The 23894-nt window shown below is 49.5% G+C and overlaps 1 protein-coding gene across 4 annotated transcripts in view; it reads right to left on the reverse strand.

Moving 5' to 3' along the window:
- BORA (BORA aurora kinase A activator) overlaps positions 1 to 23894 on the reverse strand; it is a 273505-nt gene that overhangs the window by 82911 nt on the left and 166700 nt on the right. For all 4 annotated transcript variants that reach the window (XM_029603007.1, XM_029603005.1, XM_029603004.1 and 1 more), the window contains one exon: positions 21774 to 21994. In XM_029603007.1, the coding sequence (XP_029458867.1) occupies positions 21774 to 21994 (221 nt within the window). The remainder of the gene's footprint in view (positions 1 to 21773; positions 21995 to 23894) is intronic.

The following is a 23894-nucleotide window of genomic DNA, read 5'->3' on the forward strand; positions in this document are numbered from 1 at the left end:
AAACGGATGAAAGATGACTTCTGCAATTATAGCATTTAAAAATATATTTAGATTTAAAAAACTGAAAGTTCAGCAGCATTTTCAGGATTTGTATCACTAACATTCAAAGTGGTTACAATAAGCATTTGTTAAAAGACAGCTGCCAACAACTGGTCTGGAAGGATGTGTAGGGACACTTATCCATTTTGCTCCAGTGGAACAATTTCCAAAGGTTTTTCCGAGCTAAAAATTAGGTTTCTATTGATAAATCTGAAAACATTACTTGCATTGTAGTGAAACCTAAGATATGTCATGTGGCTCTCTCAAGTCTACCTGGCTAATTGTTTGCAACTTTTCCTCTAGGACTTATCCAAGACGAAATTTTTTTTTTACTTATTTCCCTTCCTTTGGTCTTGCTATACCAATCCTCCCTATCAGCAGATGGAGAGAGAGAGAGAGAACACAGCTTTCTTTGCGACATCAGTTACTTACATGTTGTGCAGTCTAGAAAGTTACTCAATATTCTAACAAAGCATTAACTGCATTTCAGATATTAATAGATAAGAGACTATGTCCTTTTCTGGATTGCAAGTTGGTTAAAAAAAGACAGGAAACAGTAGAATTAAATGGTCAGTTTTCACAGTGGAAAAAAGTAAGCAGTGGAGTGCCTCAGGGATCTGTATTTATTTTTATTTATTTATTCAATCTTATATACCGGCTTTCAAGTTCATTTCAAGGCGGTTTACATTGATTGAAGTTGCAGTAGCAACCTTCAAACACATATATACTAAAAACAAAACATGGTACATGACTAAAATACATTAAAACCAAAAGCTAGCTGACTAAAAATATATTAAACTAAACCCTTTCAAATCCCAACAATTCTGCCACATCTTGGACCGGTGCTTTTTAACATATTTATAAATGACCTAGAAAGGTCATTGCAGACTAGTTAAATCTCAAGCGGACTGTGTTGAATTACAGGAGGACCTTGTGAGACTGGAAGATTGGGCTTCCAAATGGCAGACTAAGTTTAACGTGGACAAGTGCAAAGTGTTGCATATAGGGAAAAATAACCCTTGATGTAGTTATACAATGTTAGGTTCTAACTTAGGAGTTACCATCCAGGAAGGAGATCTAGGTGTCATAGTGGATAATACATTGAAATCATTGGCCCAGTGTGCTGTGGCGATCAATAAAGCAAACAATGTTAGGAAGGGAAAGGAAAATAAAATGGTGGGTGTCATTATGCCTTTATCGCTCCATGGTGAGACCGCACCTTGAATATTGTGTGCAATTCTAGTCACCGCATCTCAAAAAGGATATAGCTGCACTGGAGAAAGTTCAGAGAAGGGAGACCAAAATGATAAGGGGCATGGAAAAGCTGCCCTATGAGGAAAGGCTAAAGTTAGGGCTGTACAGTTTGGAGAAGAGACCTTCCAGATCAGGTACTTCAGGTCACAGGAGTGCAGTGGCTCAAAAGGAGCTTTCATTAGCTGAGCTAATACCACGTTGAGGTCCCAAGACACAGGAGGCCTTAGGGAAGGCTTCAATTGAAGCAGGCCCTGTATGAAATGTACAACTATAAGCTGTACAGAGATGGGCATATCATCTACACCTTGGTGGTATGTGCCAATTGCACAGAGATGAACACTAAACAGTTGGTTTTCAAGCCAGCCTCTTATAGGTGTAGAAGGTAGTCTAGCAGTTTTTGCATGAAGCAGGAGAATAGATCTAGGGCCTTCTGCTCACACCACACAGAAAACCTCCACTTCAGTCTGTAGGACTTTCTAGTGGAAGGCTTTCTGGAAGCTACCAGGACCCGAGAAAGTTTCAGGAAGATCAAGCAGCTGCAGAATCAACCTCTCAACATCCAGGCTATGAGCAACAGGGCCTGGAAGTTGGGATGCCATAGCCTGCTTTGATCTTGCGTGATGAGATCTGGGTAAGTCCCCAGACTTAGTTTCCAGATGGACAACTCCCGAAAGGAGTGAAAACCGAATCTGTCTTGGCCAATGAGAAGCTAAGAGGATCACAGTCCCTCACGCCTCGCAAAGCTTCAAGAGAGTCTTCGCAACTAGAGAAATCGGAGGATATGTGTACTGAAGACACCTGCCCCAATGTCTGGCAAAGGTGCTGAGGCTGGTTTGCCATCTGACCTGTACAGGGAGCAGAAGTGAGTAGAGGAACACAAACAAGTACACATATGGACTTCCCCAGAGATGGAAGATCCAGTTCTCTACCCCCTGGGTCCAGAGACCACTCGTGGGGTCTGAAGGCACAACAGAGCCTGTCCACTATCACATTTTCCATTCCGGCCAGATACATGGCCCTGAGTACCATCCCATGGGACAGAGCCCAGGACCAGATATGGACCGCTTCCTGGCACAGGAGGTACAACCCTGTGCCTCGCTGCTTGTTGACATAACGCATAACAACCTGGTTGTATCAGGACAATCTTGCTGTACAGCCAATCTCTGAAAGTCCATAGCATGTACTTGATCACCCAGAGCTCCAGGAAGTTTGACCCTGTGCTTCCTGGGTATGGAACCCCTCTACTTGAGCTCCCCACCCCCGAGGTGGATACATCCTGTGGCTAGGAGAATTTGGGTAGGGGGATTTTGAAAATATATTCCCTGTTCCAAATTCGAGAGCACCTCCCACCAGGACAAAGAGCCCTAGAGAAGTGGAGTGACTCAGATGTGAGCCCGGAGGTTTTACGTGCTCTGGCGCCATTGTGACCTCAGGGTCCATTGGGCTCTGTGCATGTGTAAGCATACCAAGGGAGTGACATGGATGGTTGCAGCCTTATAGCTAACAGCCTCAACATATGCTGAGCTGAAACCTGCTGGCTCTGTTGAATCACCACCGCTATGGATGCCAAGGTGACCACCCTTGATCGCAGCAGGAAGGCTTTTGCCTGAGCCGTATCTAGAGCGGCTCCCTTTGAAGTTCAATCGAGGTGACTGGCTGAGATGGGATTTTGGGTAGTTTATGACAGACCCTAGTGACTCCAACACCTAGATGGCCAAATGCAAGGACCGAACGATGAACAAGACCCACTGGTCCGAGGTTATACTGGGCCACTGATCCGCAAAGAACTGTAGCCTGTCCCCAACCGGAGGTCCAGCATCTCTGATACAAGTGGCTGGCTTATACTCCCTACTATCCACAGTCAAAATTCCGTCTCAGGATTTGGCTGGGGCTTGGGAGCTCTCTTGCCTGGGACAGTCCCATGAGTTCTTGCTCTGCAAATGGGAGTGAGGGACCAGAGGATAGTATCCTCTGGTGGTAGAAAGACTTCCTCTGACCCTTCCTCACAGACCTCCTGGCTGAGGACGGCAGGTCTGAAGTGCTGGCGGAGAACTGTTGTTGGGTCTCATGGTGATCCTGCAATTGGGCCACCGTGTCCCTCACCTTATCTCTGAAGAGATTCTCTCTTGTGCATGGCAAGTTAGCGAGTCTTTCCTGTCTCTTCAGACGGAGATCCCAGGCCCGCAGCCACACCATTCCGCGGGGTACCAATTCCCACTGCAGAGACTCTTGCTGCTGTCATGAAAACATAGGTTGAACAAACCTTGCGTTTCCCCACACTCCAGGCCCTGACGCACCAGCAATAAGAAGAGAGTCTTGCTGTTGAAGCAATCGCTCGGGCATCTCTTGCACCTGCTTCCAGAGGCCGTGAGAGTTCTGGCTCATGTATTTAGAGCTTTTTTATACCGACATTCATGTAAAAATACATATCACATCGGTTTACAGCGAAACATCAACATCGGTTTACAGCAATATAACTATTTTGTAATACCATTACATAGAACAGGGTTTACATCAACTGGGATTTAGGGTAATAAATATGAACTGATTAATAAGTTAAACTGATAACATGTAAACTGGAAGCAAAAAGAATTGTTTAAATAAAGTGTACTGGTAAAAGGAACAGAGAGGGCCCCCATCTTCACTGATGAATACAGAGTTAATTCTATGGTGGTGGTGGTGGGGGTGGAGGAGAGAAGGGAAGGGGAAAGATAAAGAGGTAGGCATAAGCATTACAGCAAGAGGGTGAGCTAATGGATAAGTTAACAATCAGATAATAAGCAGATTTTAAGCAGATGTAAAGCTGGTAAGAGGCAATGCAGGCAATAAGCATGGTCCCTTGGAACACTTTCCTCCCAAGAGCGTCCATCGCTCTATGATCCTTGCCCATGGATGTCGAGGAGTTGGTCCGAGAGCACTTGGCCGTTTTGAGAGCAGACTCAACCAGTACAGATTGGTGTGACAGCTGACTTCTCAAATCCAGTAGTCTGTTGGACGAGGCAAACCCCATCCACCTTCCTGTTAACGGGAGGTACTGTGAGGGGGTGCTCCCAGATCTTCAGCAACTTCCTAAAGATCTTGTGTACCAGGACCGCCACACACTAGAGGATTTCCAGCATCTTATGCCTGGCATCCTCCTCAGTCATTAACTGAAAAGGTATGGCCTCCACCATTGCTGTACAAAACCTGTGAAGGTTAGGTCCTCTGGAGGAGACCTCCTTTGCTCATCTGGAAGAGTTCTGAAGGGAGACCCTCAGAGAATTCTGCAGTGTCATCCCACCAGAGGTAATACGGGGCTCATCCTCACTAGTGTACAGGGGATGAGGTCTTGGGTGCCTTTGTCCAGAAGCATGGGCATAGGTAGTACCAGTGCCGGCCTCGGCAAAGCTGGACAAGGAGCTGAAGGCCTCTGTCTCTGCCAGCCTCAATAAAGCTTCCTTCTTGGAGGAACCAGCAACGAACACTATCAGTCGGGGGAAGCATCTGTGCTCTACTGGGCATCGACGGCCTCCCGGGAACAGATGTCAACTGAGTCAGTAACACAGATAAGCATGTTGAGCTGTTCCAGCAGCAGTTCCAGCAGCATCAGTGCTGGCACCAATCTGTGCCACCGGTTTGATGTCCTGCAATGCCTGCTTGCCTATCAGCTGAACCCTGCGTTCCAGCTCCTCCTCGAAAATTGCCGATGCCAAAACAGACTGGGAGGCATGAGGGGTGCTTGGTGTCTGGCACCAGGACCGGTGGAGACAGTCGCAGATGCCCCGGCATCAATGAAAGATGAGTACTCCTTGCCGCAGGGTCGCTTTGGAGGCATCACGGCAGGAGCTGGTGCCTTCTCAAGCCCGCCACCTTGCATGGAGGGTGACTGGTGATGATGCTTCCTTGGCTTCCCTTAGTGCACGGCCCGGTCTTTTCCCAGTGCTGAGGTTAATGACTATGATATGGTTAGTGCAGTTAGTATAGCTGTGTTTAAAAAAGGATTGGATAACTTCTTGGAGGAGAAGTCCATTACCTGCAATTAAGTTCATTTAGAGAATAGCCACTGCCATCAGCAATGGTAACATGGAATGTAGAGATTACTTACATGATAATCTCCTTTTCCTTAGTGTATGCAGATGGACTCAAGACAAGTGGGTATAGTGTGCTCGTGCTAGCAGTTTGAGACGGATCTGACGTCAGCACGGGTACATATACCCCCACAGGACGTGAAGCAACTCCGTAATCCTCCTTGCAAAAGCTGTATGAGCTATATAAGTGTAGCTGACCGATCAATTAAAGAAACAGGATTACCCTGACAGATTGATAGTAGCTGGAGTCCGCCAGCGTTCTTCAACCGGAAGGCGTCGACACCCAGCAGGGCGGAGGCCCTATATAAGCAAAACATGGCTTAACGTGAATCGGCGAATCTCCATGAATACCGGCAGCCGGGCGGGATGGTGAGTCCATCTGCATACACTAAGGAAAAGGAGATTATCAGGTAAGTAATCTCTACATTTCCTGTCGTGTAGCAGATGGACTCAAGACAAGTGGGATGTACAAAAGCTACTCCCCGACTGGGCGGGAGGCTGCCCGAGGTCCATGTAGGATTGCCCTCGCAAATGCTCTGTCCTCCCTGGCCTGAACGTCCAGACGGTAGAATCTGGAGAAAGTATGGAGGACCACGTCGCCACTTTACATATCTCCGCCGGCGACAGCATCCCGGTTTCTGCCCAAGAGGCCGCTTGCGCTCGGGTAGAATGAGCCTTGACCTGTAGTGGAGGCGGCTTTACTGCCTCTACGTAGGCTGCCTTGATGACTTCTTTAATCCAGCGGGCGATGGTCGGCCGTGAGGCCGCTTCCCCTTGTTTCTTCCCGCTGTGCAGGACGAACAGGTGGTCCGTCTTTCATACTGGTTCTGACATGTCCAGGTATCTGGGCAGTAATCTGCCAATGTCGAGATGACGTAGTAGTTGACCTTCTTCAGACTTCTGCAAACCATCCGTAGTGGGCAAGGATATGGTTTGGTTGAGGTGAAATTGTGAGACGACCTTCGGCAAGAAGGAAGGAACTGTGCAAAGATGGATAGCCTCTGGAGTGATTCTGAGAAATGGATCACGGCAGGACAGTGCTTGTAGCTCTGAGTTGCGATGGGCTGAACAGACCGCCAGTAAGAACACCATCTTCAAGGTCAACAAACGAAGGGACAGACCTCTCAGGGGCCTGAAGGTGGATCCCGCTAGAAAATCCAACACTAGGTTGAGGTTCCACAGAGGCACCGGCCACTTCAGTGGCGGGCGAATGTGCTTGACTTCTTTCAGGAAGCGTGACACATCAGGGTGTGTGGCAATGGTGTTGCCATCCCTACGGGGACCATAGCAAGATAGCGCCGCTACCTGTACCTTGATGGAGCTGAGAGAAAGACCCTTCTGAAGCCCATCTTGTAGGAAGTCCAAAATGATAGGTATCTTAGTGGCATGTGGATTGGTGCTCTGAGAATCGCACCAAGCTTCAAAAACTCTCCAGATCCTTATATATGTAAGCGATGTGGAGAACTTGCGTGCTCGGAGGAGTGTATCGATTACCGCCTCCGAGTAACCTCTCTTCTTCAGTCGAGCCCTCTCAATGGCTAAACTGTAAGAGAGAATTGAGCCGGATCCTCGTGGATGATGGGGCCCTACCGCAGCAGGTCCCGGTAAGGAGGCAGGGGTAATGGGCTCCCTGCCAGCAGTCTTCTCATGTCTGCGTACCAGGGTCTTCTTGGCCAATCCGGGGCCACTAGAAGAACTAGGCCTCTGTGCCGCTGAATCTTGTGTAGAATGGCGACCAGCAGGGGCCACGGAGGAAAGGCATATAGCAGAATCCCTTGAGGCCATGGTTGTACCAGGGCGTCGATCCCCTGGGATAGAGGATCCCGCCGGCGACTGAAATATCTGGGAACTTGGGAGTTGGACCAGTCCGCTAGTAGGTCCATGCCCGGCGTCCCCCACTGGTCTACGATCAGCTGGAAAGCCTTGGGCGACAGCTGCCATTCTCCCGGGTTCAGGCTTTCTCTGCTGAGGAAGTCTGCCTTGGCGTTGTCCATCCCTGCGATGTGGATGGCGGAGATATCTTGGAGATTTGCTTCTGCCCAAATCATCAGTGGAGTGATCTCCAGGGATACCTGTTGACTCCTGGTTCTGCCCTGTCGGTTGATGTATGCCACCATGGTCGCGTTGTCCGACATCACTCTGACCGCTCTGTTGCGGAGTCTGTGAGAAAAGTGCAGGCATGCGAGCCTGACTGCCCTTGCTTCCAGTCAGTTGATTTTCCACCCCGACTATTCTGCTCCACCGCCCCTGGGCGGTGAGGTTTCGCAGTGTGCTCCCCAGCCGTTCAAACTGGCATCTGTGGTGAGCAGGGTCCAGGTTGGGGAGGACATTCTCGAGCCCCGGCTCAAGTGCCTGGGCTGCAACCACCATGGTAGCTGAATCCATACTCTGGCTGGTAGACGGAGGTGTACAGTGTAGTTCTGCAATCGTGGGCTCCACCGGGATAGGAGGGCATGTTGCAAAGGTCTCATATGAGCCCACGCCCATGGGACCACTTCCAGAGTGGATGCCATGAGGCAGAGGACTTGCAGGTAATCCCGAGCTGTGGGCCGGAAGGTGCGCAGCAGGACCTGCAGACAATTCTGAAGCTTTGATATCAACTGACCGTGTCCGCCTGGGTATCGAATAGGGCTCCGAGATATTCCAGCGACTGCGACGGCTGTAGGGAACTCTTGCTTAAGTTGAATACCCAATCCAGGCTTTCCAGGAGGGCTATAACCCTGCCGGTTGCCCGGCGGCTCTCCTCCTGCGACTTTGCTCTGATCAGCCAATCGTCCAGATAGGGATGGATGAGAATTCCTTCCTTCCTGAGAGCTGCTGCCACTATTACGATTACCTTGGTAAAGATCCGTGGCGCAGTGGCCAACCCGAAGGGTAGGGCTCGGAACTGGAAGTGCTTATTGAGGACTTTGAAGCGTAAATAGCGCTGGTGGTCCTGATGAATCGGGATATGTAGATAGGCTTCCGACAGATCCAGGGAGGTGAGAAACTCCCCTGGTCGTACTGCATTCTTGACGGATCGCAGAGTTTCCATGCGAAAGCTGGGGACCCGGAGGTGTCGGTTGACTGACTTCAGGTCCAGGACTGGCTGGAAAGTGCCCCCTTTCTTGGGCACTATGAAATAAATAATGCCCAGAACTTGTTTCCCCTGCAGGAACTGGGACTATGGCTCTTAGGGCCAGGAGCCTCAGTAAGGTCTCTTCCAATGCCGTCTGCTTGAGAGGTGAGCAGGGAGATTCCACAAACTTGGCTGGCGGAAGCCGAAGAAAATCCAGGTAATATCCTTCTCAGATGATGGTAAGGACCCATTGATCCGAGGTGATCTCGACCCACCTGTGGTAGAAGAGGGTTAGCCTGCCCCCTATGGCCGCTACCCCCGGATGGGTCGGCTGATTGTCACTGTGGCGTCCGGCTGGGGCCAGAACCCGGGCCGGGTATCCTCTTGTGCTTAGCCCAAAAGGGCTGATTCCTGGCCGGAGGACAGGGTGCTTGGTAGCGGGTCCTGTAAGGGTGGAAGCGCTGAGAGCTGCCACCTCTAGGTGGCCTTGAAAAGGTGTGCTGGCTCTTCCTAGACCTGTCTTCTGGGAGACAGGGTAATGGAGAGGTACCCCATGTCCTAGCCAATTGTTCGAGGTCGCTGCTGAACAGTACGGAACCCTTAAAGGGCATTCTCATGAGGCGGGACTTGGAGGAAGCGTCGGCCGCCCAATTGCGTAGCCAAAGCTGCCTCCGGGCCACCACCGAGGAGGACACTCCTTTGGCAGCCGTACGGTCGAGGTCGGAGGCTGCGTCAGTGAGATATGCGAGAGCGGACTCCATGTCTTCCCCAGGGGTGTTAGTTCGGGCCTGTGACAAACAGGAACGTGTAACCACGGTGCAGCAAGTCGCAAGGACATAGCTGCCACCTCAAAAGCCTGCTTCAAAATGGTGTCCATGCGTCGGTCATGGGCATCCTTGAGGGCCGCTCCCCCCTCAACCGGAATAGTGGTGCGCTTCACAATGGCGCTAACGATGGCGTCTACTTTGGGGCACGCCAGAAGCTCCTTAGATGTCGGGTCCAGAGGGTATATGCCCGACCCCCTTGGAAAGAGGCCTCCAGCGCTCTAATTCAATCAGCTGCTGTGCTGCCTGTAAGAGAGGAAAATGGTGGGCCGTCTGGCGCAGACCCTCCAGGAGAGGGTTCATCTTCGGGTCCCCCTGGGCGCTTTGGGCCGGAATGGCCAGTTCTGAAAGGCATTGTGACACCAAGCCTGGAAGATCTTCCTTTTGAAAGAAGCGTCTCATGGTCCGATATGTAGCCGTCCCCGAGGGAAGTTCACCCTCCTCGGGGAATTCTTCTCCCTCCCCGGAACAAGCTGGATCTCCAAGGCCGGGGCTGCCGGGCGGGGAGTGGCAGAGCCGAGGTTGAGCGTCCAGGGCCCGGGGCCACCGGAACGGAAGGACCCACTGGAGGGGCAGACTGCATCTGAACAAAGGTGTGAAGTCCCTGGAAGAACTCCACCCAGGAAAAGGAGGCCAGATCTGGACCGTAGGGGCACCAGGCCTTTTGATGTCCCTGGTTGCTCGCCGCTGCTTGCCAAGTCTGGAGTGGTCCCCGAGGAACCGCCGGGCTGGGACCTGCTCTGGCCCGGTGCTCCCATGGCCTCCTCACATTGGGCACATAGGGAGTCCTCGCTCTGGGTGGCTCTGAGGTTACATGCTGAGCAGAGACTTAGAGTTCGCATGTCCGAGCCCGGAGGAGCCCGCTCCGTGGATGCCTGCTGCTCCATGTCTGCCATTACCACCCAACCGGACTATGCGCCTATGAGCGGGCGTCTTAGAAACGTGAGCCTATGAGCGGGCGTCTTATAAACATGCGCCTAGGAGCGGGCGCCTAAGCAATGTGCACCCCCAAGCGGGCGTCTTAGAAACATGCGCCTAAGCAATGTGCGCCTATGAAAAAAGCGTACGGCAGCGGGAGCAATGGGCGCTTATCGCAGTATGCAAATACTAAGAAATATGGCATTTCTTCGGGGTGCTGCCTCGCAAGCAGGCCCAGCTAGTCCACACTTCCTCAGAGACCACAGTAAAGATGTGCACCTTACCTTGTCTTCGGCGCTTCCCGACTGGAACCCGGGCGGTCTCTGGCTGCAGGGGGAGAGGGGAAGTACCTTCACAGCCGCTCTAGGAAGTGCACCCACTGCCTCTAGGCTGCGCCCGAGCCCTTCTCGCTCGGGGGCCAAGTCCACGCCGGGACCGAGGCTGCCTCTATGCCACGCCCGAGCCCTCCTCGCTCGGGAGCTAGGTCCCTGCCGCGACCCGGCCACCGGACCGAGGCTCTCACCTCCGAGGGACCACGGAAGTCAGCTCGGGAAACTCAACTGGGGGAGGAATTGAATGGTATCCCGCAGGAGTGCGAGGCTTGTCTTCAGCAAGTTGAGATTTTTTTTTTTGTAGAAGTTTAGAATTTGGAAACACGCTCAGCGAGCGTGAGGTAGCTCCAAACTGCTTTGGAGACGGAAATTACTGAGTTGCTTCACTTCCTGTGGGGGTATATGTACCCGTGCTGACGTCAGATCAGTCTCCAACTGCTAGCATGAGCACACTATACCCACTTGTCTTGAGTCCATCTGCTACACGACAGGAAATAGACAGTTTTTGGGTACTTGCCAGGTTCTTATGGCCTGAATTGGCCACTGTTGGAAACAGGATGCTGGGCTTGATGGACCCTTGGTCTGACCCAGTATGGCATTTTCTTATGTTCTTATGAACTCAATATCTTTGACTTGGAAGAGAGACACAGGGGCCAGTCCCTGGCACCCCTATCAGCCGACAGCAACAATGGGACCAACAGCCCCGCCGATGCTGATGGCTCGGTGTCCATCGGTGCGATGCTGCTGATGCCTCGAACTTCCTCGACCTGAAGATCTTCTCCATCTTGTTGAGCCAAGCACGACATGCCTTGGTGGTCATCTGAGAGCACACGCGGCAACCTGTCGTCATGCAATGCCTCCAGGCAGAGGACACACCTTTCAGAAGGATTGGTCCTTTCACTGACATGTGACAGTGAAGGGACCAATTGGCAATAAGTGAAGGAGTGAAAAAAAATCAATATTAAAGTGTCGGGAACTTATTTATTCACTCCTTCACTTATTGGCGATTAGTCCTTTCACTATCACGTCAGTGAAAAGGACCAATTGGAGGCCAGACCTAGGGGGAGGAAGCTTAAAGCTGGTCAGACAGGGCTCCCAGCCACCTTCTCCTAGGTACCCGAGGCGCTAAGGATGCACATTTTTCCCTAGCTCGGGCAGGTCATTTGAATATTGCATCAGGTCCCCAGGAGAGGTGGTTGGGCGCGTGTTAAAGCGGGTGCTCAGCAGCAAAAGCCTGCTTTCTACGCGCTGATACTGCATAGACTTGAAAGTAAGGCAAGCCAGTTCACACCAGAGGATTGTGCATTCTAACCAGTACATGGAGACTGAGAATGATGATTAGCTGATGCCACCCTCATATAGCTCTGTTCAAACACTATCCAGTTAGTATTTTTCCAAAAGCAAACTGTGGACACTTAACCACTAAACATTGTAGAATGCGATATTATTGTTAAACCCTTGAACTGGCAGCCCACCCATCACCTTTGGGCGCCTTGCGGCACTTCTCCATCGCCATGGGAACAGAAGAGAAGAAAGAAATATCACCTGAAACTGAAAAAGGAAAAAAAACAGAACTGCAATGTGAGGGAGAGACCCGATTGGAAGCCCTCCCCGTCACCAGGGGCAGCTCTGACCATTGAAAGGCGCCCTGCCACCAGGCGCCGCGCGCCAAAGGGGCCCTCCCCTTTGTGCAACCCCTTAGTGCAACCTGTAGTGCAAATGTCAGTTAATATCTTTGCAATTGAATCTCTCTCCTTTGTCTAATATACTTCTTGTTATCCCTTTTTGCTCAATTGTTAAAAATCCTGCATTTTGAGCTTTTGTAAACCGTTGTGATGGCTTTACCAAATGACGGTATATAAAACTCATTAAATAATCAAACACTATTCAATTTAAAACAAATAGTTTTATATTGAAAGAACCCTATTACCGCGCATTGTTGGCACGTCTATAATGTTTTAGCTAATTACTTTATGTGCCTTTTTGTAAACCGTTATGATGGTAAACTTACTGAATGAGGGTACAGAAAAGACTTTAAATAAACTTGTGGATTCCTTTTTTTCTGATAAATGGAAACACTGAACTCAGCTCTAACAATAGTTCCTTAGGACAATCAGAGTATTGCAAAAGAACAGAACTCACTTGCCCAATCTGTAGTTGTCCAGCTGCATGAAAGATCCTTAAACCTCATTCCTTTTTGACAAGGATCTAGCAAACCAGAAGAAATTCGGTCAAGGGTGGAAAGGTGGATTGGCTTAACTTCCTTTCCTCAAAGTAAGGCATCCTGTAAGAAGTAATTTCACCTTCCTCTTCATCCATGCAAGCCAGTTCACACCAGTGGGATGTACCAAAACTACTCCTCTGAAGGGCGGCAAGCTGCCTGAGGCCCAAACAGCACTGCCCTAGCAAAGGTAGAATCCTCGCACGCTGCCAAATTCAGTCGGTAATATCTGGAAAACGTATGAAAAGGTGACCATGTTGCTGCTCTACAGATCTCTGCCGGAGAAAGCAAATGCAATTCTGCCCAGGAAACTGCCTGTGCCCGGGTCAAATGTGCTCTGACTTGCCTCGGAAGAGGCTTCCTGGAATCCACATAGGCTACTGACACTACTTCCTTAATCCAATGAGCCACTATGTCTGAAGAAGCAGCCTCTCCCTTTTTCACCCCCACCCCCCCGGTGAAGAACAAAAAGCCAATCCAATTTCCAAAAAACTCATTTGTAACCTTCAGATAACACAGTAAGTGCTGCTGCACATCCAACAGCCACAAATTTCCTGTATTCCTGACAATCCATATACTTACACAAGGATGGTAACACAGACTGGTTCAAGTGAAACTCCGAAACCACCATTGGAATAAAGGCAGGTACCATCTGAATCTACACCTTATCCAGCATGATAATCAAAAAGATCTCTGCATGACAAGGTTTGCAATTCTGAAGTCTGCCTTGCAGAACAAATAGCGATCAAAAACAACATCTTCAAATTCAGTAACCGAAAGGAAATAACCCAAAGACGACAAAAGACCAAACTTTCCAGAAAGGAGAACATCAGATTCAAATCCCAGAAGGGAACTGGGAAACGCAAGTGAGGTCTAAGGAGTGTCACTGCCCTCAAGAACCTAACTATGTCTGGGTGAGAAGAGAGCAGTCTCCCCTGTACTCGGCCTCAACAACATATTATAGCAATCACCTGCACCTTCAGTGTGTTCAAAGTTAAATCCCTTACTCAGACCTTCGTGTAAAAATTCCAAGACTAAGGGAACAGGCGCAGAAGCGGGCATAGAAGCGTAATTCTGACACCATTACTTAAAGACCCGCCAAATGCAAATATATGCCAAGGAGATGGAAAATTTACATGCTCTCAAGAGTTTCCACCACTGCCCCTGAGTAACCTCGCTTTAAGAGCTAATACTTCAAAGGCCAAACTAAGACAAAACTGACTGTCATGAAAAGTTGGGCTCTGCCGTAACAAACCCTGAGAAGAGGGACTTGCCAAGGGTACCCGCCCCATCAGAAGACCAGGCAGATCTGTGTACCACAGCCTGCACAGCCAATTCAGGGCCACCAAAAGCACCATGCCTGAATGTTGCACTGTCTTCTGCAACAAATAGTGCATGGGCGGAAACACAGAGTAAATCCTCTTGTGACCAAGCCTGAACTAGCACATCTACTCCGAGAGCTTAAACTTCCCTTGTCAGACTAAAATCTCTCTACTTTTACATTCATACCAGTCGCCATTAGATCCAGAAAAGGACACACCCAGCAATTCACGATAAGAAACTTCAGGAACCAGCTCCCATTCTCCAGAACCCAATATGTAACAAATAATCCGCCTGCAAGTTGTCTACTCCTGCTATATGGGAGACTGACCGTGCCTGTAAATGAAATTCCACCCATGGGAGAAAGGCATCCATTTCTAGAGAGACTTGCTGAATTAGAGTCTCTCCTTGGTAATTTATATACACCACCATAATTGTGTTGTCTGAAATAACTTTCACTGTCTTTCCCTCTAACCGGTCCACGAACTGAAGGAAAGCTAATCGAATCGCCTGTGCCTCCAGTTGATTGATGGACCAAGTTGCTTCTTTCGGAGTCCACTGATCTTGCGACACCAATTCCTGAGAGTATTCTCCCAGGCCCTGGAGAGTCGCATCCATGGTGACCACCAACCAGTCGGGAGTCTCCAAATCCAAACCTTTTTCGAGAAGCTCCCTTCTCATCCACCACAGCAACTTCCACCTCCAATCACAACATTAGCATCACATTGTACTCTTGAGACAGATTCCATTGAGAAAGGAGACCTTTATGGAGGACGCATATGAGCATGTGCCCATGGTACAACCTCTGTTGTCACTGTCACTGATCCCAACATCTGCAGATATGACCAGGATGATGGGCTGATTGCCACAAGCAGGGTCTGGACCTGACACGAGATCTTCTGAATACGAGACTCCAGGAGAAGCACCTTGCCTTGCACAGTTTTGAACTGTATGCCCAGGTACTCCAGGACCTGAAATGGCTACAGGTTGCTCTTGGCTAAGTTCACTATCCATCCAGGTGTTGCAATAACTGAATCACACAGGTGGACACAACTCAGCTCTTTTCCAATGATCTGGCTCTGATTAGTCAATCGTTCAAATGCCATAATGCCCTCCCTTCTGAGGGCTACGGCCATGACTACCATCACCTTGGAAAACATCCTGGGTGCCTTGGCCAAGCTGAAGGACAATGCTTGGAACTGGTAGTGCTGATGTAACAACGCAATGCGTAGATATCGCTGATGCTGCTTGTGTATTGGAATAGGAAGGTAAGCTTTTGATAGGTCCAGAGAAGTGAGAAATTCTCCCATCTGCACTGCCATCATCACTGATCTTAATGTTTCCATCTGAAAATGGGTAACATGGAGGGCCCGACTGACCCCCTTGACATCCAGATTAGGTCGAAATGAACCCTCTTTCTTAGGAACCACGAAGCAAATGGAAGAGCACCCTGTGCCCTCCTGATCCTTTGGAACCATGGCTTTTAGGGTGGGCAACTGTTGCAGCGTGGACTGGACTTCTGACTTTTCAACAGAGTTGCAGGGGGAAACCATAAAAGTGGTAGACTTTGGAACTTATCTGTCCTCTCTATCAGTCGCGCACCACTTTCAAAACCCATTGGTCGGAAATGTGGGTCCACTTCCCATAAATTGAGACAGACAACCGCCTATCTCCGGCACTGAAGGATAGACTCCTATAACTTTATTGGGAGGTTTGTAGGGTTCCAGAGCCAGAGGTGCTGTCTTTGCCTGGCTTCTTTGGCTGAAATGAATGAGAACTCCCGAATGTCTAAGACCTTTTACTACTTGAACCTCTGGAGGAGCAAAAACGCCAAGAGCTCCGAAATCACTCCTTGGCTTGAGAAAACCAGAAAGTTGACTTCTTGTCCTCCGGTAACTGAGGAAGTTTCGACTCTCCAACGGATCCACCATCTTCTAACTCCTCCCCAAACAAGCGCCCCTTAAAAGGTAACTTTGTACGGTTTGATTTTGAAATATCAGCAGACCAGTTCCATAGTCACAGGAGCCTTTGGGCTGCAATCACCAAAGCCACTCCTTGAGCTGCCATGCGTGCCAAATCATAGCCAGCATCTGCCAAGAAGGCAACTCCTGGCTCCAGGTATGGGCCACTCTCTCCCAGAGCTTCTTGGGCCTCCCAAGCAAACTGTAACCTGGACGTGGCCACCATACAACAGCAAGCAGAGATTTGGAGATTCATAACCATCAGTTCAAAGGCCTGCTTCAAAATAGCCTCAATCTTCTGATCTTGAGCATCTTTTAAAGGTACACCTCTTTCCGCCGGAATGGTGGTCCGCTTCATCACAACACAGACACAGGCGCCCACTTTGTGAAGCCGGAGTTGCTTACTCGCTTTAGGGTCTATGGGATACAAGCCTGCTAAGAAGAGACTTAAAGTTAGCCTCAGGTGTGCTCCATTCCAAATCTATCAGCTCCTGGATGGCCTCATGCAGAAGAAAAAACCAAGATGCCTTGCACAAGCTGATTAGTGTTCCACTTCGGATCTTTGGCGGCTGCTGGCAAGATCTCCTCGCACCCAAGGGCTTTCAAGGTCTGTAAAATTAAACCAGACATCTCAACCCTGTGAAAAAGCCGCAAAATAGTTCTATGAGGCTCAGCAACTGGGGGAAATTCCACCTCTTCCAATAATGGATCACCAAGAACCGCCCCCCCCCCCCCCCCCCCCCGCTCGAAGATTCAGACTCCCCACCTGAGTAATCCTGAAGGTTCTCTGTCCTCGCCTTTTTTTTGCTCCATCTACCTCCTTCTCTTCTTCATCCTAGGAGGAGACAAGGACTATGGAATGATTCCTAGATCTCAAGGAGGGAGACTTCTGAAGTGGGCAATCCCTAGTATCTTCCTGGTGACCTTCTTGCTCCTGACAAAGCCTGGAAACTCAAATTCAACCAACGACATGGCAGAAAGATCCATCCCCAAGGTAAGCAAAGCCCTCTCGGAGCCCACTCCTGAGGTGATAGGCAGGAGAGGGAGGGGCAAAGACTCCACACCCACTCTGGTAGGAGCTACCACCACAACCTCTGCCTGTAAAATGGTAGCCTCTGAGGTCCCTCCAGGAACAAACTCCCCTGGTAGACACATCCCCCGGGGCCTTCTGGGTCTAAGGACCCTCATATGGCATGCTTTGCAGACACGAAGCTTCTTCCTATGCTGCTCCCCTGATGCCACGTCACTCTCTCTCTTCCCCTAAAAGCTGAGCAAATGCATCCCACTGCAATTCCTGCCAATTAAAACTGTGCCTGCTATGTGTGTCTTTGCTGGTTCTAAAGTTAGCCCACAGCATTCCTGAATCGCGAGGCTGCGACAACAGCTGTCTCTTCCCCGCTGCCCAGCCTGCAAATGATCACACCGACACCCGCGTTTCCACCCTCCCCAAATAAACTTTCAACAGGCAAAACAGCCAAAAGTAAGAAAGGTAGAGCATAAGGGAAGAAAGAAGGACCAGACAGAGAAGAGGACTATGCAGAAGGGCTAAGCCCAAGGACTCTTTATCTTATTGGATATCTTCTCTTGTCTGGAGGAGTGCTAGGGCCACAGCCTTCATCTCATTCCTGTCCCGTTTTATGCTTGGCTCCTGAGATTGTTTCTTAGACACTCAAATGAGGGAAGGAGATACTGCTTTTACCATAGGAGGTCAAAATGGCCTGTATAATCCAGGTAGGCCAAGATCCACAAGCACAAATGCATGTCCACCTGCTAGAGAGATTATATATATATAAATATATGAGAGAGAGAGAGAGAGAGAGAGAGAGAGAGAGAGAGAGAGAGAGAGAGACAGACAGACAGAGAGGAGAGAGAGAGAGAGAGAGAGAGAGAGAGAGAGAGAGAGAGAGAGAGAGAGAGAGAGAGAGAGAGAGAGAGAGAGAGAGAGAGAGAGAGAGAGAGATATATATATATATATATAGATATAGATATATATATAGATATATATATATATATATATACACACACACTTGTCTCCTGAATGAATATTTTAAGAGTGGGTGCATTGGTGCACTATGTGCTTTAAAAAAGTGATAAGAATTGTTATGAATAATTGTGATATCAGTATTTTGTAGATTTTAAATATTGTATACTATTTCTATGACATAGGTATTTTCTTGATTTTAGATGCTGTATATTTTCTGGCAACCATTACATGTTTTTGTAATAAATATATTTGACATCATTGTATTTTTGTTTTATTACATTCTCATGCAACATATTATACTAGCCGTTAAGCCCGTAACAACGGGCTACATTAAAAAAAATTTTTTGGTCCATTTCCTTCCCACTCCCCCCCCCCCCCCTAGTCTCTCTCCCCTCAGTCACTCCCCCTCCCCCCTCATCCACAACCCCTTCCCTCGGATGGCACAGACAGAAGATCTCCAGGGGGGGTGGGGGGGGCATCCCTCTTGAGCGCCGCTGCCACTACTGCTCTTCGCCGCTGCTCCTCGCTGCCGCTACTGCTCCTCCCTGCGCCATTTTTTTCAGGCACGCTCCGCTCTGACCGGCATGCTCGCCCGCGCATGCGTGGTAGAGCTGCTCTCTACTGCGCATTTGTGGCACGGTCAGGGCTCCCTTATCTAGTAGATTGATGTAATGAGAAATTGATTTTAATCATGTCAGATATTACCTCATCACTATTCCAGAAGCTGCATGAGTTGGCGAATTGGACGATGACACTCCGCCTCCGATTTCGCCTTGATGAGCCAATCGTCCAGATACAGATGCACCAGAATGCCCTCTTTCCTGAGGGCAGCCGCCAACACCACCATTACCATGGTGGCCATGTGTGGCACTGTTACCAATCTGAAGGGAAGGGCTCAAAACTGAAAATGCTCTCAGAGAACCATGAATCTCAAGAACTTCTGGTGATCGTCCCTTATGGGGATATGAAGATAGGCCTCCATCAAATCCAAAGAGGCCAAAAACTCCCCTTTGCGTACTGCCGCTATCACTGTTTGCAACATTTCCATCTGAAAACAGGGCAGCCTGAGGGCAACGTTCACCTTTTGTAGCTTGAGAATGGGCTGAAACATCCCTTCTTTCTTAGGAACCACGAAATACAGTGAGTGCCTCCCTTGCCCCCTCTCCTGAAGGGGTACTGGAAAAATGGCCCGAGGGCAAAGCAGATGTTGCACTGTATCCTGCACTACCTCCCGCTTGGAATGAGAGACACAGCGGGAGACCACAAAGGCGTCCATGAACGGCCGAGAAAATTCTAAGACATAGCCGTCTCTTATCACCTCCAGCACCCACTGGTCTGACGAGATCCTAGTCCACTCATCAAAAGAGGGACAGCCTCCCTTTAACCGCCTCCAGAGAGGAGTGGACTAGCCTGCCTTCACTGGCCAATTTTATTTTCACCTCTCTCCTGGGAACCACCTTCCTGAGGTGCTCTACACTGCGTCAGACAGAACTGCTGCCTGATCCTTGCTTTTGCACTGCAGGCAAGGAAGATCTGCTCGGGCAAAATCTTGTGTCTCGAAAACTGGTACGCGAAGGAAAGGCTTCTTGGTGGATTTCTTGTCCTCAGGCAACCTACTGCCCTTAGTTTCCCCCAATTGCTTCATGAGTTGCTCCAGATCTTCCCTGAACAGCAACTTGCCCTTGAATGGGAGGTCAGACAGCCGGGCTTTAGACCACACATCTGCTGACCAGTTCTGCAACCACAACAGTCTCCGTGCTGCCACTGCAAAGACCATATTTCTGGCGGAAGTCCAAATCATGTCAGAGGGCATCCGCCACATAGGCCATACCCGCCTCCAAATGGGCAGCCTGTGCACACTCCGCTGTCATCCTTGAGATCTTCTCGTGCACTTTCTGTACCCAGCACAAGTAGGCTCTCTGCAAACTCCCACAGACTGCCGCTCGAAGGCTCAAGGCCTAAATCTCAAACAGCCTCTTCAACAGAATTTCCAGCTTCCGATACTGGATATCCTTTAATATGGTGGAACCTGCCACTGGGATGGTTGTCTTCTTGGTCACTGCAGACACCACCACATCCACCTAAGGAATCTTCCAACATTCCAAGGTTTGTTCCTGCAAGGGATATAGCTTAGCCATAGCTCTGGCTACCTTCAGACCCGCTTCGGGACACCTCCCACTCCTGATCCACTAATTTCTTCACCTTCTTGGGCAAAGGAAACACCTTAGGAGGTCCCTGCAGTCCCCTTAGGACTGGGTTCATCCCATTTCATTGTCTGAATATTCCTGTGTGACTTTAAATCCCCAATTCCTCCAACATCTGGGGGAATCAGCATACGTAGCTCCTCCCTGCAAAACAATTGAACCACCTGAGGATTGTCACCTTCCGCAGTCTGGATATCATTCACATCCTGCATAGGATCCACTAAATCGCTGACCGGGTCCTTGTCTGGGTTACCCGCAGTACCCTGCAACTGAACGGGTCCATCCAACTTCTCCATGAGCCTGTCCTCAGCTGTGAACCATCCCAGCCCAAGAAGATGCAGGATCCCTCCAGAATCTGCCTGCTTCCCCCCACCCCCCCCCCCCCCCCCCCCACCCCTCAGACTTCTTAGTCACAGGGGGCTTCCTGGAACACGGCCTCCTGGGTCCTGGCCTCCTTCGTAACCAAATAGGCCTTGTGAAGAAGGCCAAAATCTGCTGAAAATTGCTCCAAATCTGAAGAGGATCAAGCCTGTCCACATCCCTAACCCCCGTCCCTTCTCTGCCACAAGCAGAACTTAAATAGATGGGTAAAAGCAGGAGAGGGGAGTCCCGAGGCTATGAAGCAGCATCCGGGCTCCTGCCATCTGCTCTCAAAATGGCCACCGGTGTCTCAAACTTCCCCAGGGCCTGTGGCAACGGCCCGGCTGACTTCGCGGTTCGACCCCCCCACCAATGGGCACATGGAGGTCCCAGCCCGTCCTGAAGCACACCCTGTGCAAAACATGGTTGCACCGAGGAGAACGCCTCTCAAGCAGCCATGGCAACTTTTCCCATCTGCCTAAATTGCAGTTGGGCCTGTAAATAGCCCCTGCCGCTGAACACACACTGATGGCACGTCCCCGAAGCTAAGTGACCCCCGGTCCAGTGATCAAGAGGTTTTTGCCCTCACGGCAGCTTGGCCAATCAGCATCTGAGCAGCTTCCTTCACAATGTCCAAAAAAAAAAAAAAAGGCAACCACCAAATAAAATAAAGATAACCAGCAAACAAGGAAAGCACAACGAAACAGCTACTTCTCTGCTTCTGGATGTGGAGGGTGCAGACTCTGTAGGTGTGGACCCAGAGAGGGTGAGAACCAGGACCCCTGGCTTTTACCCTCCCCAACTGATAAGGGCTGAGCTAGCTCAGGGATCACCAACACCCCCCCCACCCCAATTTGCCCTGCTCAACCCAAGGGATTGCCCATGAAGGAACCTAACACCTCAGGGAGCCTTCCAGGAATGTTCTGATTTCATTCCCTGATGTTTGTCTTTTTTTTTTTTAATCTATCAAAACTCTAGACTGCAGGTTTGCACTTCTACCATCTGCTGGAGACAGAAATACTGAGGGACTGCAGGCGGCACTCTGTTAATAGTAATACCTCAGTTTTGCTCTCTGCCTCCATCTGCTGGTAACGATGCAAAACCCACTTGTCTGGACTGATATGAGGTATGACAGGAAACTATCAGTGACACACCAGTAAAGAAAAAAAAAAAATCAAAATTTTTTTTAAACCAGCTAGCTACATGCTGTAAACATATTAACACCCTTTACCGAACTAGGTGTTTCCATGGGGCTCCTACAACGAACTGGAGATAAGTCTATTGAACAGAGAACGCCAAGGGATATTGCAGGGGTGTCATACAGGCCTTCTCGATGAGAAGGAGATGAACATCTGGATCCGCTTCCATCCAAAAACAGCTTTCTCCTGAGAGAAGAGGAACTTAAGTTTTCTTGAGACTGATCAGCATTCTCATCTGCTTTAAAATGGTCACCTAAAGATTCGGCATAAAAAATAGCAATCACGATAAGAATTGTTTAATGTGTGCAATCATGGTTAGAAAAATATAAACAAAAAAAAAAAGCTTTGAATTAAGTATTTGCATAATTACAAGTCTGCAAAATACAGTAGGAGGTAAATCATTTCAAGCATCCAGACAGTGCTAACAGACTCACAGAAAGCTCTGGCTGTATTGCCCTTATATGGCAAGCCACACAGATCTTAAGGTGCTTAGACTATTGGTGCCATACTTCCCTGCAATGAGCTGTATGAAACTACATAAAGTACATGCTCACCAGAAGACCAAAGGAGTACATGCACAAGAAACCCTGCCACACACCTATATACAGAAATATAGGCTGTGGCCTTATGCACACAAGTAGGTGCACATGTGCTCGCCTATGTCACCACACCACCATGCGGCGAGAATCTTTCCTGCATGCTTGTGTGCGCACAGGAAACACAGCCATGGCCTACCATGCACCTGAAGAAACCAAGCCTGGGAGCAGGGCCTAGGCAAAGGCTGCTCAACCTGCCAAAACTGTGCTGCCTCTACATCTCACTAAATTCCCCAGAGAAGAGGGAAGAAAGCAGAGTTGCTCACATGTTCAAGGACAGCAGGATGTTAGTCTTCGCACAAGGGTGACATCCAGGGCTGGCGCATCCATTAGGTGAACTTCGGCGGTTGCCTGGAGCGCAGAGCCATAGGGGGCGCCGAACAGCAGCCACGTGGCACCAGAAGTAGGGCCTATCCCGCTCGCAGCAAACAGAGACAGTGTTGCGCCCTACCTGTTTTGGTGCAGACTATTTCTATTTCTCTTTGCCGTGAGCGGGATAGGCCCCACTTACGGCACCACGTGGATGCTCTTCGGCACCCCCTACTGCTCGGTGCCCTGAGAAGCACACAGTCTGCGTCGAAACAGGTAGGGGTGGGGGTGCGGCAGCGCAAGGGTCACATAGGGCGTCAAATACCCTTGCACCGGCACTGGTGACATCAGATGGAGCCCAGCACAGAAAACTTTTGTCAATGATTCTAGAAACTTTGACAGACATACTGAGCATGCCGCCATCCACGTGTTGTCCCTCTTCAGTCTTATATTATAGAATTTGCGAAAAAAAATAAAATCGAAAGAAACCTAACTCCATGGGGTGGCGGGTAGGTTGTGAGGACTAACATCCTGCTGTCCTTTGAGAACACTTGTTACAGGTAAGCAACTCTGCTTTCTCCAAGGACAAGCAGTCCTCACACATCTAGCTATAGGCTGTTCCCAAAATAGGCAGCATTTAACCGGTGCAAACGTGGGCAACTAGAGCTGCTAAAACATGGGGAGAAAGCCTGCACCCAAAGAAAGGGCCCAAGGTAGGAATAGTTGGGTTTTTATGGCTGAAAGATTACAGAGGCAGCCTGACAAATAACTGTCTGGACAAAGATGGACGACATGACAATAAGAGGAGAATGTGTGGAAGACTCCAGGTCACCGCCCTGCATATCTCGTGAACAGGTACTGCACGCAGATGAGCCACCAAAACAGACATGGCCTGAACTGAATTAGCCTTGATGTAGGGCTCAAGTTGTAGTCTCACTTGAGCATAGCAGAAAGAAATACAGTCCGCTAGCCAATGGGATAAGGTCTGTTTGGACACTGGATTCCCAACCTGTTTCTGTCGAAGGAGATAAAGAGTTGAGTGGACAGACTATGAGGTGCTGTTCGTTCCAGGTAAAAGGCCAGGGCCCTTTTACAATCCAGAGTGTGCAGGGCATGCTCTCCCTGGTCAGCGTGCAGTCTTGGAAATCAAAGGACTGATTGAGATGGAATTCTGTGATCACCTTTGGAAGGAACTTTGGGTGTTTACGCAAGACCACCTTATGACAAAATTTTTGTATAAGGTGGAGA

The sequence above is a fragment of the Rhinatrema bivittatum genome, chromosome 5, assembly GCF_901001135.1.
Source record: "Rhinatrema bivittatum chromosome 5, aRhiBiv1.1, whole genome shotgun sequence".
NCBI lineage: Eukaryota > Metazoa > Chordata > Amphibia > Gymnophiona > Rhinatrematidae > Rhinatrema > Rhinatrema bivittatum.